General features: G+C 38.4%; 1 protein-coding gene across 3 annotated transcripts in view; it reads right to left on the bottom strand.

Moving 5' to 3' along the window:
• The window catches only part of HABP2 (hyaluronan binding protein 2), a 35,120-nt gene extending 18,263 nt beyond the window's left edge, over positions 1-16,857 (bottom strand). For 2 of the 3 annotated variants that reach the window (XM_081006451.1, XM_081006452.1), the window contains exons 1-3: positions 16,731-16,857; positions 10,650-10,683; positions 532-666 (exon numbers count right to left, since the gene is read on the bottom strand). In XM_081006451.1, the coding sequence (XP_080862577.1) occupies positions 532-666; positions 10,650-10,683; positions 16,731-16,799 (238 nt within the window). In that variant the 5' untranslated portion in view covers positions 16,800-16,857. The remainder of the gene's footprint in view (positions 1-531; positions 667-10,649; positions 10,684-16,730) is intronic. The other variant, XM_081006453.1, reaches the window with a different exon arrangement.
• Positions 16,858-17,197: the final 340 nt, after the last annotated feature.

Below are 17,197 nucleotides of genomic sequence, written 5' to 3'. Positions count from 1 at the left end.
AGCATAGAACACATAGTAGATCACTAGCCATCTCTGCATTCATCCACAGCTGCCATCTCTAGACAGAACTCTATACAATCTCAGAAAAGTATCGGACATTTTGTGGAAAATATAAGGGTTTCCTCCATTCAGATTTTCTACATATGACACAAACCATGGTGTAGCACCCCATGCTAATCATAAAAGGACACAGATTAACTCATAATAAAAGCTGCTGGATCTTGGGAGCTGTATCAACACAGAAATAACTATATCTCACATATCTCTGTGTTACAAGTATAGATGGAGCTTAAGTTGAAAAGAATGAAGCTATTTAAAAGTTGCTAGAATCGAAAGTGAATTGCAGAGTCTGAATTTGTTCTGTCAGTAGATGAAGTTTAGATCCTTTACTACAGTATTACAGTAATAGACAATCCATTAATAACAACCAGTATAGCAATTCCTGTTACCCTGGAAGTAGTTTTCAATTCTCCCCATCCCCACACTTCCCCATTTCCCCATCACAAAGTGTGACCCAGTAAAATACTGTACCTTCATAACTGACGTATTCATGAAACCAGTCAGGATGTATAGCAGGGAGGCCATATCTGGTATTATCCTGCATTGGCTGTGCATCTTCATCGATGTATTCATAGTAATAGCTGTCAGCTGCACCTATAGACCATACTACTACGTGAATTATGAAATAGTTCCAGAAGTAACTGGAAGCACTTTTTCTATAAGAGGTCCTACTACATTTGAATGAGCCAGTTGCTATCTCTAAACTTAATCTACCCCAAAGGTTGGTTGATCTGGAGATAACATTGGGGTATTGGCACTGCTTAGAGCTCCTTGAAGCAAAGACAGAATATACATGTAATAAAAAAATAAATGCAATACATAAAGTCCAGGTGATTTATAAATTTTCTTCCCATCATCACTGTAGGCTCAGGCCAGATCATCAATACATCCTTAATTTATTTTACCTTTACAACAGAAGATGAGATTCAGAGAAAATGAGATGTCCTAGGCTACAAAATGTGTTTTATGGCTGAGCAGGGTTCTGACCTTAAATCTTCCACACAGAGGTCATTATCCAGACTAATTATTTTGCTACTGAGACAATGTATCTAATTGCATCCCATAGGGAACAATGGAACTCCAGTTCAATTCTCACAATACTGAACATGATGAAGTCACATAAGCTCATTCTTACCGTGTCAGTTTTCTATGGCACATCCTTTGTTTGAATATTTGTCTTTATTATTTGATGAAAGCTAGTATATTTATCCTTTCTGGTGAATTCTTAATAACTAGAGCTCACATGAATGTGTTATAAATAGATAGCAGTTTTGAGAGCTTATAAAAAGAAAATACTCATCATACAGAATTAATGTGGCAATTTCAATTGTATCTTTGGAAGTGGGCTTTAGTCTTATGGTCATGTGAATGCGCATGCAGTTGCAAACACACTTGTGATGACTGAAGACATGGGCATTTACCAACCTGATCTGCTCAAAACAATGGTACTTTACCTCACACATAAAATATATATTTACAATTTTTATTTAAAATGGCATTTCAACAAAGAATGTGACATTTTGAAACCTCCATTTAAACAGCAATCTTATCCTAAATATTTATATCTGTATATTTTTTAGTCTGCCTAGCACATGGCTGAAAGAACACAGTTCCATCATAGGGTGCAGTTCATATTCCATCCCAGTCTATGACAAAGCTTCTATTGGTTTTAGCACTTACATTTCAACTTTTAATGCTCATTTCTTTTCTTTACCTGCATTGTCTAGCCAGCTTATTTTTATCCCCCTCATAAGTCGAGACTACTCGCATACTCCTGCAAGGTCACTGCAACTTTGCTAATGGTCTTTGGGCCAGGAGAAAGTATATAGACTGCTTTAGGGTCCCAATCCCACTCAGGGACTGCCGAAATCACACTACTAGAATACAAGTAGTACGATAAAGTACAGATAATTATTCCAGTCTTCGTAGCTGCATAAGAGAAGGGACATATTCACGAACAAAGGGAACAAGTGGGAGATTCTCCTTAGCTTTGATCATGGTGCCACATTTCCAATGCACAGAAACAGATCTTTGTTCATAGCCATGGCTCTCAGGATACCCATTGACAAATAGCTTTCAGAACAGCAAAGTGAAGATGGGACGGCAGTTCTTTCCATAGACTTTTCACAGAAGTAGTTGATTAAGACGGGTCATCCGCTCTTTCCGGCAGGTGTCACTGCAGTTTGTTGGAACCACCGGTGAGTTTCAAAGAGCAGGTATGGTAATGAGGAGAGCGAAAAAGCATACAGGGACACTTTTAAAAGCTCTCCCCTAGGGCTGGGCCGATGGCCTGGTGGATAGCGCTTTGCCTTGAACTGATTATCAACGGTATTATCTTAGTTTTCTCAACTCATTCATTCTGTTGCAGCCTTTATCTTTATTCTTCCTTTGCTTCTGATGAAAAAAAAAACTTTTTGTACAATGGATGCTTTATATTTCATATTAAAATAGTACTTTCTTTTTTTCTATGTGCCAACCCTGGTATCTTGACGGCAAAAAAAAAGAAAAAAAAAGTTTCACCTCATTTATCGTTATGTCAAGTCAAGACTTCTTTTCTTCGCTCATTATTTCACAAGAGTTGAGTCTTTGCAATATGAAAGTGCTGCAGGAGTGCACGCCGGGCGGAGGAATAAGGATCTCATTCCAAGATAAGGCCATTGTCTTCACTGAGCAAATAAACTTTAATGTGATACAATAGAAAAGCAGAGGAAACCAAAGGGAGACTTCAAGCTGACATCGCGTGGGAGGATTTTCAAGAAGTTAGATTTTCCTCTGTTTATTTATTAAACTTCATCTAAGTAAAGGTGCCTTTGGCTCCACATGTACTTTTAACATCTGCATGTCATCCAGACATTCTACGGTATAGATGAAACAAACAGGACTTTTCCCCTTTTCTGAACAAAGGATCCATTTTTGGATCCTTTGAGGCCATCTTGATAGTTTCTCCCCCCTTGAGGACTTCTCCTTGATTATTATTATTTTTTGTCTAACTTGTGTTTCTTAGTTCCTGATGAAATGTTGGGTGACATCATTTGAGCCAGCTGCATGATAGCACCAGCCATTCAGAACTTCTATTTCAGTATGTTTCACACAGTTGCTGGTCTTTCTTTGTTCCTCTTTCTGTGAACATTTCTATTTGGATCATTTTGTTCAGTAATTGCTAATGAAAATTCAACCCACAAAGCTGGCAGAAGCAGAGAGAAGTTTATACCTGGGTTCAGACCATTTCAGTCAGCTAATTTTGACAGGAACAATCTGCTGTGTCTGCTTAATCTAGTTCTAAATCTATGATTACACACATAGGGGAGTCATTAATCATTCCAATAGGAAGCCCATGAATAGATATCATGAACAGACATTAGAAATGAATAGCATGTACTTACAGTATAAGATAATACAGTATATGTAACTTGCCAATATAGGTGTGAGGTGTATTTTTTTTAAAGGGACAAGTGAAGCCCATTTGAACATTGGTAGTAACTGGCTCCCAGATATGGACTTTAATCTTCAACAGTGACAGAAAGGTAACTGAGTCAATATTTGAGACTCCCAATGAGTTTTGAATAAAACTCCTTCTTCAGGGTTGATAATTATCATCAAAACAAATCTTCTCTTTGAGCAGGTAAATTTTAATGAAAGTCATTTTTGATTCATTCATTTTTGATACACCCTCTTACATTATTTCATACATTAAAAAACTACATAAGTAGGGCTCCAGGCTTTCTGCTCCAAGCCCTACAGTTTTCTTCTTCTTCTGTTTAACTGTGAATTTTGAAGTGAAAGTAGTCAAGTGGCCATACCATTTGTTTGCTAGCCTGGATGTGGCCTGATAATCTATTTTAGGTTACAGAATGGTCACTCAACACTTCACCTGATGGGACTGGAGGTTCCCACTTTTTACAGAGTCATGCACTTGGACTGAGGTTACTCCTGAGGCATATCTCAGACATTTGTTAGCTTCCAGTGCTCCTCTCTTTATCTTTATATGGTAAAAATGTACAGAGAATAATATAATATAATCTTGCCTCCTCCCCACCCAGCAATTTTCTTGGAAGTAGGTGATCCTATACCTAATCCTCTTACAGTCAGCAATGTTTCAAAACATTTAGGTTCACTGGGTGAGTTTTAACTTGCAGAATGACACCAGTCTATGGTATATGAGTCCAGGGATCCTATATGCTAATAGGAAACATGTTCTCTAAGTGTGGATCCCTACATAGCCAAAACAGCAGTAGACGTACAAAAGAGAGGGACACCCACAGGCTTGGGAGAACACTAAAGGTAGAAGAAGTACAAAAAACATTTAGAAAAGTTATGTCAGGATAGATTCCCAAAGCAGCCCAGTGAAGAATGAACATGTTGAGTGGATACAGAATGCTGGCTGACTGGTGGGGTGGGTGGAGAAAATGGAGGATGGAAAATGAAATTGAGTATCCTGCAAACGAGCGTGGCCGGCACCATGAATAGGAGCACTTTGATATGTTAATATTTTCAACAAGTCCCTCTTGTGTATTTTAATTGCTAATCTTTAGAGAGATAGGAAAAGCTGAAATAGAGCAGACCTCATAAAAAACACACAAAAAAGTTTTAAAATACTTCTGCCTCTATGTCTAGCTCTACACTGATGGCACTATGCTGAGCTGATTCTAAAACATATAAATGGATAGGATTCAGATATACACATGACAGAACAACAGTTCTCCAGAGATGGGGTGAAATACAACATTTTCATGCGGAAGAAGATTCCTTTTTCACATTGTTCCTAGGAAATGTAAGGATTAGGTCGGAGCCAAACAGTACAAATTGAGAGCATTTGCAGATGACTTAGTACTGACGTTACAGGAGCCAGAATCTAGTACCAAAAGGGTTCTAGAACTGATTCAAGAATTTGGTCAAGTTGCAGGGTTTAAATTGAATAAGTTAAAAACTAAGGTTTTAGAGAAAAATTTAACACCAATGGAGAGAGAGAGGTTTCAGAATGAGACAGGTTTAACAGTGGTTAAGAAAGTTAAATACCTGGGGATTAACTTGACAGCAAAAAATGGGAATTTATTTAAAGATAACTATGAAAAATGTTGGGCTGAAGTGAAAAAAGATTTAGAAATTTGGTCAAATTTGAAGCTTTCACTGCTGGGCCGTATTGCTGAGGTAAAAATGAATGTATTGCCTAGAATGTTGTTTTTGTTTCAAACATTGCAAATTGTGGACAAAATGGACTGTTTCAAGAGGTGGCAGAGAGATATTTCTAGATTTGTCTGGCAGGGCAAGAAGCCCAGAATAAAATTTAAAATACTAACAGATGCAAAGGAAAGAGGTGGATTTGCCCTGCCAGACCTCAAACTTTATTATGAATCAGCAGCTTTTTGCTGGTTGAAAGAATGGCTGCTTCTTGAAAACACTGACATTTTGGATTTAGAAGGTTTTAACAATGTATTTGGATGGCATGCATATCTGTGGTACGATAAGGTCAAAGCACATAAAGCATTTAAAAACCATATTGTCAGGAAAGCATTGTTTAATGTCTGGATAAGATATAAGGATTTATTGGAAAATAAAACCCCAAGGTGGCTGTAACCGATGGAAGCGAAAGCTCTGAAAAAGCTCAATATGGAGGTCAATTGGCCGAAATATTGGGAAATTTTGGAACAAGATGGAGATAGATTGAAACTGCAGAGTTTTGAAAAATTAAAAAACAAAGTGCGAGACTGGCTTCATTATTATCAGATAATGGAGGCATACAATTTGGACAAGAAAATCGGCTTCCAGGTGGAAAAATCAAAATTAGAAACAGAATTGTTAGAACCCAAAACTAAGATTTTGTCAAAGATGTATAACTTGCTGTTGAAATGGAATACTCAGGATGAAACGGTGAAATCTGCCATGATTAAATGGGCACAAGACGTTGGACATAACATAATGATGGCTGACTGGGAACAGTTGTGGACCACAGGTATGAAGTTTACGGCATGTAATGCCTTAAGAGAGAATATTATGAAAATGATATACAGGTGGTACATAACCCCAGTCAAGCTTGCAAAAATCTACCATTTGCCCGATAATAAATGTTGGAAATGTAAAGAAACTGAAGGTACATTCTTTCACCTTTGGTGGACGTGCCCAAGGATTAAGGTTTTCTGGGAGATGATTTATAATGAATTAAAAAAGGTATTTAAATATACCTTCTTGAAGAAACCAGAGGCCTTTCTCCTGGGCATAGTCGGCCAATCGGTGTTAAAGAAGGACAGAACTTTCTTTATGTATGCTACAACAGCAGCAAGAATACTTATTGCAAAGCATTGGAAGACACAAGACTTACCCACACTGGAGGAATGGCAGATGAAATTGATGGACTACATGGAATTGGCGGAAATGACTGGTAGAATCCGAGACCAGGGAGAAGAGTCGGTGGAAGAAGATTGGAAGAAATTTAAAGACTATTTACAGAAATATTGCAAAATTAATGAATGTTAGAATGATGTTGGATTGAAGTTAAGTGGTTTCTAGCTGTACTGGTATAAAAGAATATGGAAAAATTGGTTTTTAATACGTAAAAATTTAATGTTATAATATATCAAGAGTAAAGATCAGGATTAAAAAGGAGGGAAAGGAATTGCTGGACTAACAAATTGAATTGGAATACAAAAGAGGGAGGTATGAGGAGGTCCGGGAAACAAGTAAACGTAAGAGAAGCGATGAAAAGATGGAATTGTTTTTAACTGTTTTTTCTTTTTTGTACTTTGTATTTTTCTTTCTTTATTGTTATTTTTCTTATTAATGTAATCTTTTTCTTCTGAAATTTTAATAAATATTATTTTTTTTAAAAAAGGAAATGTAAGGATTAGCTTCTAACCCAATTCACTTCAAGGAGCCTGAACTAATTTAAAATGCCAATTTAGGAGCAGCCAATCTCACCAGACTTCCACAGTCAGGTAGGAAATAACAATACTATCTTTAAAGCTAGAAATTCATTTAAGGTGTTAATAATGGGTATAACTTTATAAGATTAAAAACAGTATACTTGCCTAATTTACCACTTTACTATCGAAGGTACAAATGGGTATTAAGATAAGGGAAGAGTATATATCTGGGCAAACAATGTCCATTTGCATTTAACAAGCAAAGTTTTTGTCCACATTGTCCGGAATCAATTCAGGAGCCAGCTGTATCAGTTGCACATCTCTAATAAGCATGATGAACCTATGAATTTGTTGTGAAATATAGGTTCATTATTATGGCAACTGTTTACACATGGCAGTATCACATGAAAGTCACTGGTTCTGTGTAGCATCCACAAATGTGCTCACAAATGAGTAGATGATTTCACCATGGCAGTTAAACTTTCCTCTTGGAACATTTTCATTGGTATGGCAAGAAAAAACTGCTTCCCTTATGCATTTGATGAGCTTCTGAACAAAACTGCCTTGCTTTGTGATATCAGGCACCATATACAGTGGTACCTCGGTTTTCCAGCGTCTCGGAAGCATAATGTTTTGGTTTTCACTGAAATCCCGGAAGTGAATGATTCCATTTTTGAACGCGCCTCAGAAGTCGAACGGCTTCCGAGGCATGTTTCTCAATTTTCTCAATTGCATTTGCTGACCGCCCATTGCGCTTTGGTTGTCAAATGTTTCAGAAGTCGAATGGTCTTCTGGAGTGGATTACGTTTGACAACCAAGGTACCACTGTAGAATGACTACAGTAGCTTCCACATGACAGCCATAAAATGTAAACCAGCCCTGAGTCAAACTGCAGAAGGATTAGGTTTCAATAAGGATTCTTTTGGACAGGAAGAAATTGAATGTGTGAATCATATAATCCCTCAAGATGATGACGTTCCCTCATGTTTTTAGCATAAAGTGATTGGGGGAAATTGCAACCTGATTCTTAAGCTATACGATTACAAAGGTGGGACCTGCTTAGTAGTTTTACCTCAGGCAGCAGCGATAAATATGAATCAATAGACAGCATGGTGGAATGCTGACACTCACCTGACCTTTGGTTTATTGCACCACTGCTACTTCCTGGGAGGTTTAGAAGGAGGAGTGAGATGGCAGTGAGGTCAGTATATTGCAAATGTAATGGCAGGAGCACCAGATTGGCTCAACTGTTTCTGTCTCCCCCTCTCCCTCTACCTTCCGGTAAGCAGCAGCAACACAGTGGCATCCCACTGTATTGTCTGCTAATGATAGGAATACTGTTCCTTCTTCATAGTTGTTTTCTCCTTCCCCTTTACAGGGACATCTCCTTATATTTTACCTCTTTCAAATGACCTTGAGAATGTCTCAGTGTAGTATCATATGCACACTACTTAATAGCGTTTCACTCCAGTTCTGACCATGTCTATTCAAATGCAAATCTAATTTTTAAAAATGGATTTACTCCACAGTGTGTGCAGGATTGCAACCTCAGTTCCTTGGTTTTCCCTTTGGCATAAATTCTGTTGCCAAGCTAGGGTTTTATTGTGAAAAATAAAAATCCTCTTTTTACTGATAGGTGAAATTGACCTTCACACATGAAGGCAAATTGGAATACATTCCATGAAACATTTTTTATTACTCCTCATCTCTAGTTCCTCAGTACTAAATAACTTTGTGGATCTAATATCTTTTATTTAAGAAGTGTGTCTGTTCCATTCATTTAAATTATTCATAACAAGCCATTGGTTTCGTAAAGTAAAAGCAACATTTTTTTTTAAAAAAATATATCTAAGCACATAATTAACACTCAAATTCTGATACATTGGCTTATTTTAACATATTACAGAATCACAGCCTTCATTCTCTGTAAATGCAGAAAAATCTTAACACACTTAAAGATGCAGTGATTTGACATTTGTCACTGAAATGTGACTATTACACAAAATTAAATGAGACATCCTACATGTATTTTCAAAGCATAACTTTCTTCTGTGTAGTACAAAAAAGACCCTCCTCTCTGTTACTGTAGTTGATAGGCAGAGATTGACTTTAAAAGCTTGAAATTAGCTTTGAGGACTTGGACGATCTTTTAAACTGCTTATACTTTCATCTGCATTTTTGTATGTTGTTTGAGCTGTGAATCAATTAGTGAATTTCTGATCAATACTCTCTGATTCATTCATTTATAGAGACCCTGTTCCAGAGAAAAGAACCACTCTACCATAGAGAACTGCTGTTATATCTCTGAACCATCCCAATGAAGCCTGTGCCACCTTGGAGATCCTTTATTTACTAAGTCCTCATGAAAATTCACCAGCTTTTTAGCACAAATGTATCCTGATAGACCCATTTTTGCAAAGCAATGTCCCCCCAATACAATGCATTTGTGCATATTATTTTCACTAATATATGCTTTTTGATGCTTATTTTACCCTACTGTTTGCATTTTTGTACACATTATTTGATTGGACAACCACATTGCAAAATTCAGAGTGTGAATTTTGAAGGATTTCAGTTATTGTACCGTTTTGAATTACTTAAGTTTGCCTTTAAATAGTAACTGAGTGGAATTTCTTCTCCATCCCTAGTCCAAGAAGTTGGACTGTTTATTTCTAAGGTTAGTAAAGGTCTCCAGCTGTACAAAGTTGTACCATTTTGTATATAATATAGTTTTCAAAAAGTACAAGATGACAAATAGAAAATGATGGCCCAACATTATATTTTAATGTGTCATTCCAAAATAATGTAAAGATTGATACTTTCCGTATAAACATATTTTTCATAGTATGTGAAGGGCACCTCAGAGAAGTATTACATCATTTTTGACATAAATTTATTCCAAACTCTGTAAACTTTAATACAGGAAGTAAAGCAGATCACTTTCCATAACATGTAATACACATTTTATCTGCTATTAATTCATTACTGCTTTTGCGTCAGACTTACCAACCACCAGAATATAATGTTCAGTATTCTCCTATGCATGTCTACTCAGAAGTATGCAGTATTGAACTCAATGGGACTGACTTCCGAGTAGACATTTATTTACTTATTCCCATTTAGGAATCATTTCCTGTGAAACATCTCAAAGTAATTGAACAATAGAAACACCAGTAATAGAAATATATGTAAAACAATTTGATATATAAAAAACAAATTCAAACAATTTCCTATAAAGACAATTTCAAACCCAACAGTTATATTCAGTGCTGCTGTTCTGCTAGTACAGCAGATTTCTGTCTGTGAAACCAAACTTTCCCCTCCTTCTTTCCCCTACAGAGCTTACTGCCCCAACCCCCAAAATCTGTTCCAGAGGACTGAAGGATCCTCCAGAGCAGATTTTGAGGGCACCTGAGAAAGGAGAGAGGGGGAAATCGCACTGCGTTGCACTGGATGCAACCCAGAGCAAATACAGCCTAGAATAAAAAAATCTCCACTTAAAAGAGCAGTTGAAAAAGGACAAGCATAGGATTGTGCTGTTAGTTTTCCACACTGCCAGCAAAGATTTCAAGTCTTATTCCACCAGAATCAGTGGATTTGCTAAGCTGCTTAAAATCAAACCTTCAATTATGCTTCTTGCTCAGTTATAGTTATAGCCTCCTTAGCTATATGATAGTGCACATGTTCTGAAGTATTTGCCACAAAGGAAAAAGAAGAAGTTGTATTGCTTACCAGCTTGCTGGTCAAATGACAGGATATAAGAAAGCTGCAAAAGAAGAAGAAAAATGGACATGTATAAAGCCAACTAAGTCAGATTTTAGGCACTGCCTGGGAAGTCCTTTTAATAAAGCTGCTCCAATTGGAAATTGGATTATCCTAAACCCTTCCTTGTTACCCAAAGCAAATGCATTTGAACAATACAGACGGTAATATTGTGCAGTTTTCAAGGATGAAGTTGCACATTTATTTATTTAAAATCGTCTCTATGCAGCTTTCTCTTAACAATTTTAAAAGCAGCTCACAAACTCAACAAATGCTTTATGTTTTGTGGAGAATCTCTGCTGGACAATGGATAGATCATTTCAGAGGGGAGAAGAGAGATAGATTTAGATTTCTAGGACTCCACTTCTCTGAAATGCTTTATAGTCCTTCCCATAAATCCTATTTACTAATAGTGAACTCATTCTTTGAGTGCTGATTAATTCAAAATGACACTATCCACAAACAAGGGGAAAGTATCAGCACTCGATCTGGGGAGAACTGCTTAGCCAGGTATAATAAATACATACACAAATGAAATAAATGCAATAAATAAATAAATAAATAAATAAATACACAAATGCAACTTTAAGGAAAACACCTTAAGGAGGGGAAGAGCCATATAACTACAGTTTCCAGGGGGCCTTATGAGAAGAAATAACTATTGGGCTTGTTTTACTCTGTGTTATAGTAAAGGTAAAGGGACCCCTGACCATTAGGTCCAGTCATGACCGACTCTGGGGTTACGGCGCTTATCTCGCTTTATTGGCCGAGGGAGCTGGCGTACAGCTTCCAGGTCATGTGGCCAGCATGACTAAGCCACTTCTGGCGAGCCAGAGCAGCGCACAGAACCGCCATTTACCTTCCCGCCAGAGTGGTACCTATTTATCTACTTGCACTTTGATGTGCTTTCGAACTGCTAGGTGGGCAGGTGCTGGGACCGAGCAACAGGACCTCACCCTGTTGCGGGGATTCAAACCACCAACCTTCTGATCGGCAAGCCCTATAGGCTCTGTGATTTAGACCACAGCACCACCCGAGTCCATGTTAAAGCCACCTAGAATGCTTAACTGCGCAAGTTAAGACACCCACCACTTGCTTGCTACTCTTGTATATAAATTCAGCACGCTACTGAATATATATAACCAGTATTTTACTATTGAACTACAAGCTAGTACATATGCCATTTAAAGCCTGCAATCTTTCATTTGCTTGTCCATTTCTTTTTTGCTTGTTATGTTCTACGTAGCCAGAAGAGGGAGGGCTTGTCTTTCAAAGTTTGGAAGGAAACGGAAAAATAGGTACTGATACTGTATTTCACAAAACCAATTGTTTCTGCTATCCAGCGTAGCTAGATACTGCATTTTTATTAAGGGACAAATATACTAAATACCATAATTGTGTATAATTTTGTATAATATACATGCTAATTCTGTAATCAGCTGAGACAATATTCATTTTGAAGTTTGAGAGACTTTTGGGAGCTTTATTTTAATGCACTATTTCAGGAAACCAATGACAAAAACACTTAATTCAAAAATGCAAGAAACAACTGTTTTTAGAATCATTTTGATATTGCAATTTTATTTGAAAAATGGTTGCAGTTCAAAATGTCAAAACTTGGAATTATCTTAATTTCACCTGACAACATGCGGGACGTTTTCCAAAGTACAGTGTTGCTCAGGTAAAAGAAGCCAAAGATTACAGAGAATAATTTGTACCCTAGAGAGTTTGGTGTATTTTTGTTTGAAAGAGCCTGGAGGACGCAGGTAATGAAAAATAACAATACTCCGGGCACCTGGAATTTGGTGCTATTTCATTCATTCATTCAGTATATTTCTATCTTACTCCTCAATTCTAAAAATGTGCAAGGTGGCTAATGGGCCCCCTCAAGCTGGAATGCGTGTGACATAGAGACTCAAGATGCCTCTGACCTCTATGGCTGCACAAACACCATGCAGATTCCTGCCTCCCCCCCAAAAAAATATCCTGGGAATTGTAGTTTACAACTCACAGGGCTAGAGTTCTCAGCACACTTAAACTACAGTTCCCAGGATTCTTGGGCTAGGTGTGCTTTAAATGTGCATTAAATGTACAGTGGATGTACAGCCTTAGAGTGCTGCTTGCCCAGTTAGATTATGGCTATGCTGGTAGAAAATTGGTCTCTTTGCTTGTTTTGGGGTCCTGGTAAATGCTCAAGTTTTCCATGTTCTGGATCAGGCCATAACATACAACGAAAGCAGCAAAATTAAGAGTTGTGTGCTGTAACACATTCACCTGTAGTGGTGCAATCAAATTCCCCTAGTATGCGTCATTTCAGTCAGGAACTACGGTGGCACCTCGGGTTACAGATGCTTCAGGTTACAGACACTTCAGGTTATAGACTCCGCTAACCCAGAAATAGTACCTTGGTTTAAGAACTTTCCTTCAGGATGAGAACAGAAATCGTGCGGCGGCGGCGGGAGGCGCCATTAGCTAAAGTGGTACCTCAGGTTAAGAACAGTTTCAGGTTAAGAACGGACCTCCCGAACGAATTAAGTTCTTAACCCAAGGTACCACTGTATAAGAGATGAAACCCCAAAAGTCTGTCATACAAAGCAAAGAGAAAATGCATTTTCATAGCAACTGAGGAAAAGAAAAATGGAAGTAAGTTTCACCACAAACATTTCCAACCTTTTCATATTTATAAACTGCTTAAATAAAAACAACAATTCCACAGTACTGGGGAACAATAGGAGAGAATGGCAAAACTGTAGATATTTCCAGAGGGATAGCCATGTTGGTCCTCCCCCCCCCCCCGGCTGTTGGCATTAAAATAAAACTTGCTTTGTCATTCAAACACAAGTTCCTACCCACAGAAGTGGCTCAGCAGATGGGGGGGAGAGCTGCTATACCAGCTTCCCAGAAGGTGTGTTGCTGTTGCTTACGGGGAGGTAGCAAGGAAGTTGCCATGGTGCAAACACATTGGCAGGGCCATTCCAGGATTCCTGCTGGTGCCTTTGCACCATGCTAGCCTCCCTGCTGCCTCTCCTCCCTTTAAGCAGCAGTGTTAGGAAGCTAGCATAGCAATTATACCCCACCCCATGAGCCACTTCTGCCTGCCTAATATACATAATTTTTAACACATTATTTCATCCTGCAGATGCTGCAGTAACATTACAGTGCAGCCTTGAGCACCGAAGCACCTTTTTCCTGCTTTGCTCAACAATTTTAAGGCTTAGAGACTTACTTTGGGGGTGACAAAGAAGCTGAAGAATCAGAAAATTACATAAAAATATTGTAGAATTCAAAATAGAGCGAAACATTTATTTTTAAAAAAAATATCCTGTAAGTAGTAGCACCTCCAGGTTTAAGGTTCTCTCTCTCACCCTATCCCAAAGTCAGACCATTTAATTTCATTTTACGGCAAGAATTTACACCCTTTTGCACCATTTTAGCTGAGCTTACGTACTTTCATTTAGACAGGGACAGCAAAGCCTGTTGGGTTACAGCTCAAGAGGCAGGCCTTCCGATGAGCCTGACACAAGATTTCTGCATCATCAAACCTTTTGCTATCTGTGCTGAGAATGCAGGTTATGCAGCTCGACTTAAAGCTTATGGAAGCCCATTAAGACTCTTTAGCTGTAAGGGAACTCTCATGCTTCAGGGCATATGCTGATTGCCTTCAGGGGTCAGAAAGAATTTTTCCCTCTATAAGAGATCAGTGCAACATTTGCTAATGTATCTAGCTAAGACATTTTGCAATCCTGTAGCTTCAGGCAGACCCAGACCCATCCTGTAAAAAGAGCATATTGGGTTTCCTTGATCAATGAACAATGCTGAATTGGCAACTTGCTTCCCCCCTCTAGAGACTAATAGGTTACAATGCAGCAGAACAGAAGACATTTTCTCGCATGCACAGAACAGATGCCTGGCGATCATTTTAAAGAGCAAACTCCTTTTGTAAATGTTTGCAGCCAACTCTTAAGCAGTTCTACTCAGAAGTAAGTTCTAAGTTCAGGGCTTAGTTCCTAATAAGTATACATAGTGCCAATTGTGTGCAGGCTAAACATGTGTCTGTCATGTTCGCATAGCAAGTTTTTGTGTGTGTATGTCTATACTTAACAGAAAAGAAAGCATGTAAGGAAAGGAGCAAAACCTGCCTCCTTTTCCTCTGCTGTACCTCATTGCACCAACTTTTAGCCTTATTCTACATGCTTGCAACACCACCTCTAGTGTCAGAGTCAAGCTGGTCAAAAACTGCTTAAAAGCAGAGAAATAAGAGAGGAGATGGTTCTAGATTCTGCTCTCCTCCACAACTGTGTAAAGAGTTAGACTCCAACTGCTGCTTTATATCTGCTACATTCCCCACACATCTGGCTTGGTCCTGAGGAAACTTGACATTGTTAATGCCCTGTGTGTACTATAACCTTTAACCCCAGGACTTAAACCTATGACTTTTCTTGTATTAAATGTTAAGAACTGCTGGTACTGTCATAAATACATTCAGGCTATATACTTCCTTAATTCAGCAATGGCAACATCAATATTATTTAGTCAGTCACTGCATTCTCTTGGAGGAGTAGTTGGGTGGGGCTGAAACTGGGTGGATCAAATGCAAACCCTCTCCTCCCCCCACTCTCCCTATCCCACCACCACCCATTAAGTCAAACACCTATCCTCTCTCTCCCATGCTTTCAGGCACAAACACACAGAATATATACACACACTGTTGAGATTTCCATTCCACCTTAAGGAGCAGACATGCAACTGTTGTGTGTCATATGTCTGCTTACATTCCAGCACGGTATGCTGGGAACTTCCGTTGTGCGTACAGCTTTTGCTTTTTTTCCTTTCTCTCTGAGAAGACAAAGAGAGATGAAATGTTTCTTTGTCCTGATTTATGATTAATAAATCCATAGTTGTAGTATGCTTCAACAAGCCTTACACCTATTCTGTGTGCACAGTTCACTCTGCTGAAATAGTGTGCCCTGGCTTTGAAGCCCGGGTCGCTGATTTACATCTGAGCAGAGGCTGATGGGTCTTTGCAGTGGGACAGCTGGAAGGAGATGACTCAGCTGGGGCTAGCCAGCTGGCCTTGCAACCCTCTGAATGCTTACACACACACACACACACACACACACACACACACACACACAATGACCCAATTCACCTATCATCCATTCATTTTCTCTCTCATTCCCCGCCTCTCTTACATGCACCCCTAAGTCAACCTGCCCACACAGTCATTGTTTACTGCCTTCTAGACGGAACTTTCAACACAACCCTACCAAGAACATGTCACACACCTACTCCTAGATCACAAGGTCCCCCAGCACACAACAACATTTAATATCTGAGTTACATTGGCAACAGATGTTTTCTCACATCTTATATGGAAAGGGCCTCTATGGCCAAGAATATAGTCAGCTTACAACATATTTGCCATCAAGTGATCACAACACATTCCCGGCAGGATTTATTCCAAGAAGTTCATATTACATTAATTACAATGAAACATCATGTTTTATTAAAAACTATCCCGCTGCATATTCTGCTGTGCTCTTTCTCTGTGATTACTTTGCATTTTAGCAACATTAATTGATCTTTTTCAGTAAGAAAAATCTGTACTTCCATGAATGTTGAATTCCAGACAGTGGTTGATCAACTTTTTGGACAGGAGTAAACAAAATATGTAAGATGCACCTTGTAAAGCAAGTAGCAGCCCACAATTTGCATAATTTATTGTAGGTGGCATTCACAGATACGGATTTTGTTTTGAGGAAGAAAGAAAACATGGAAGAAGCAGGAACAGAAAATGCTAAAGCTGGAAAATATGTTTACTAATTTTACATTTTTCAAGTGCTGTGTCCCTTTTCCAACCTTTTCCATGTTTCCACTGGATTAGGAACATATTTTCCCAATAATGTTCTGATAAATATTAAATCCATAAAATTCTGCTATGTATTTTGCTTGGTTGCTGATCTAAAGCACAGCTTTATGAGCAGTCTGATATTCTTCTGACATGAATTCATCAATCCATATTAAATAAGTTCTTTAAATAGATATACTTACACAAACAGTTGCTCTTCCAACAAAGACAATGAGGGGAAGAATCGACAGACAGACAAAAGAGTTAACCATCCTTATTTTCACACGGCTTTCCCCCTCTTTTTGTGAACAAGCTTTTCGTTCTTTCCAATTCCCCCCCTGTTAAGTCAATCTAAATAGTTAGAGAACAGGTTTATGCCTTGCAAATTATTAACTACGTTTTCCATTTTGATTATCCTGATCCAAGAAGTACTATTGCTAGAGAGTTTCCCAATCTGAGCTTTCTCTATGGCATATATTAAGGGACAATGCAGCTGTTTATTTATCAACCTTTATTCTTTTTCATCTGGATTTATCACTAGTTTCAGTCATCTGACTCCTACAGTGGGAGATGTAGCAGGTCCACAGTAAGATGTAAGAGTTGCTTCAAGTCATCATTTTTCTTTGGGGAGCTAAATGTCCTTGCTGTCTAAGGTCGTAACCCAACCAAA

Source organism: Podarcis pityusensis, assembly GCF_964106645.2.
Source record: "Podarcis pityusensis genome assembly, chromosome: 5".
NCBI classification, from domain to species: domain Eukaryota; kingdom Metazoa; phylum Chordata; class Lepidosauria; order Squamata; family Lacertidae; genus Podarcis; species Podarcis pityusensis.
The sequence above is the reverse complement of the archived record's forward strand: the minus strand, read 5'-3'. Positions and strand labels throughout refer to the sequence as shown.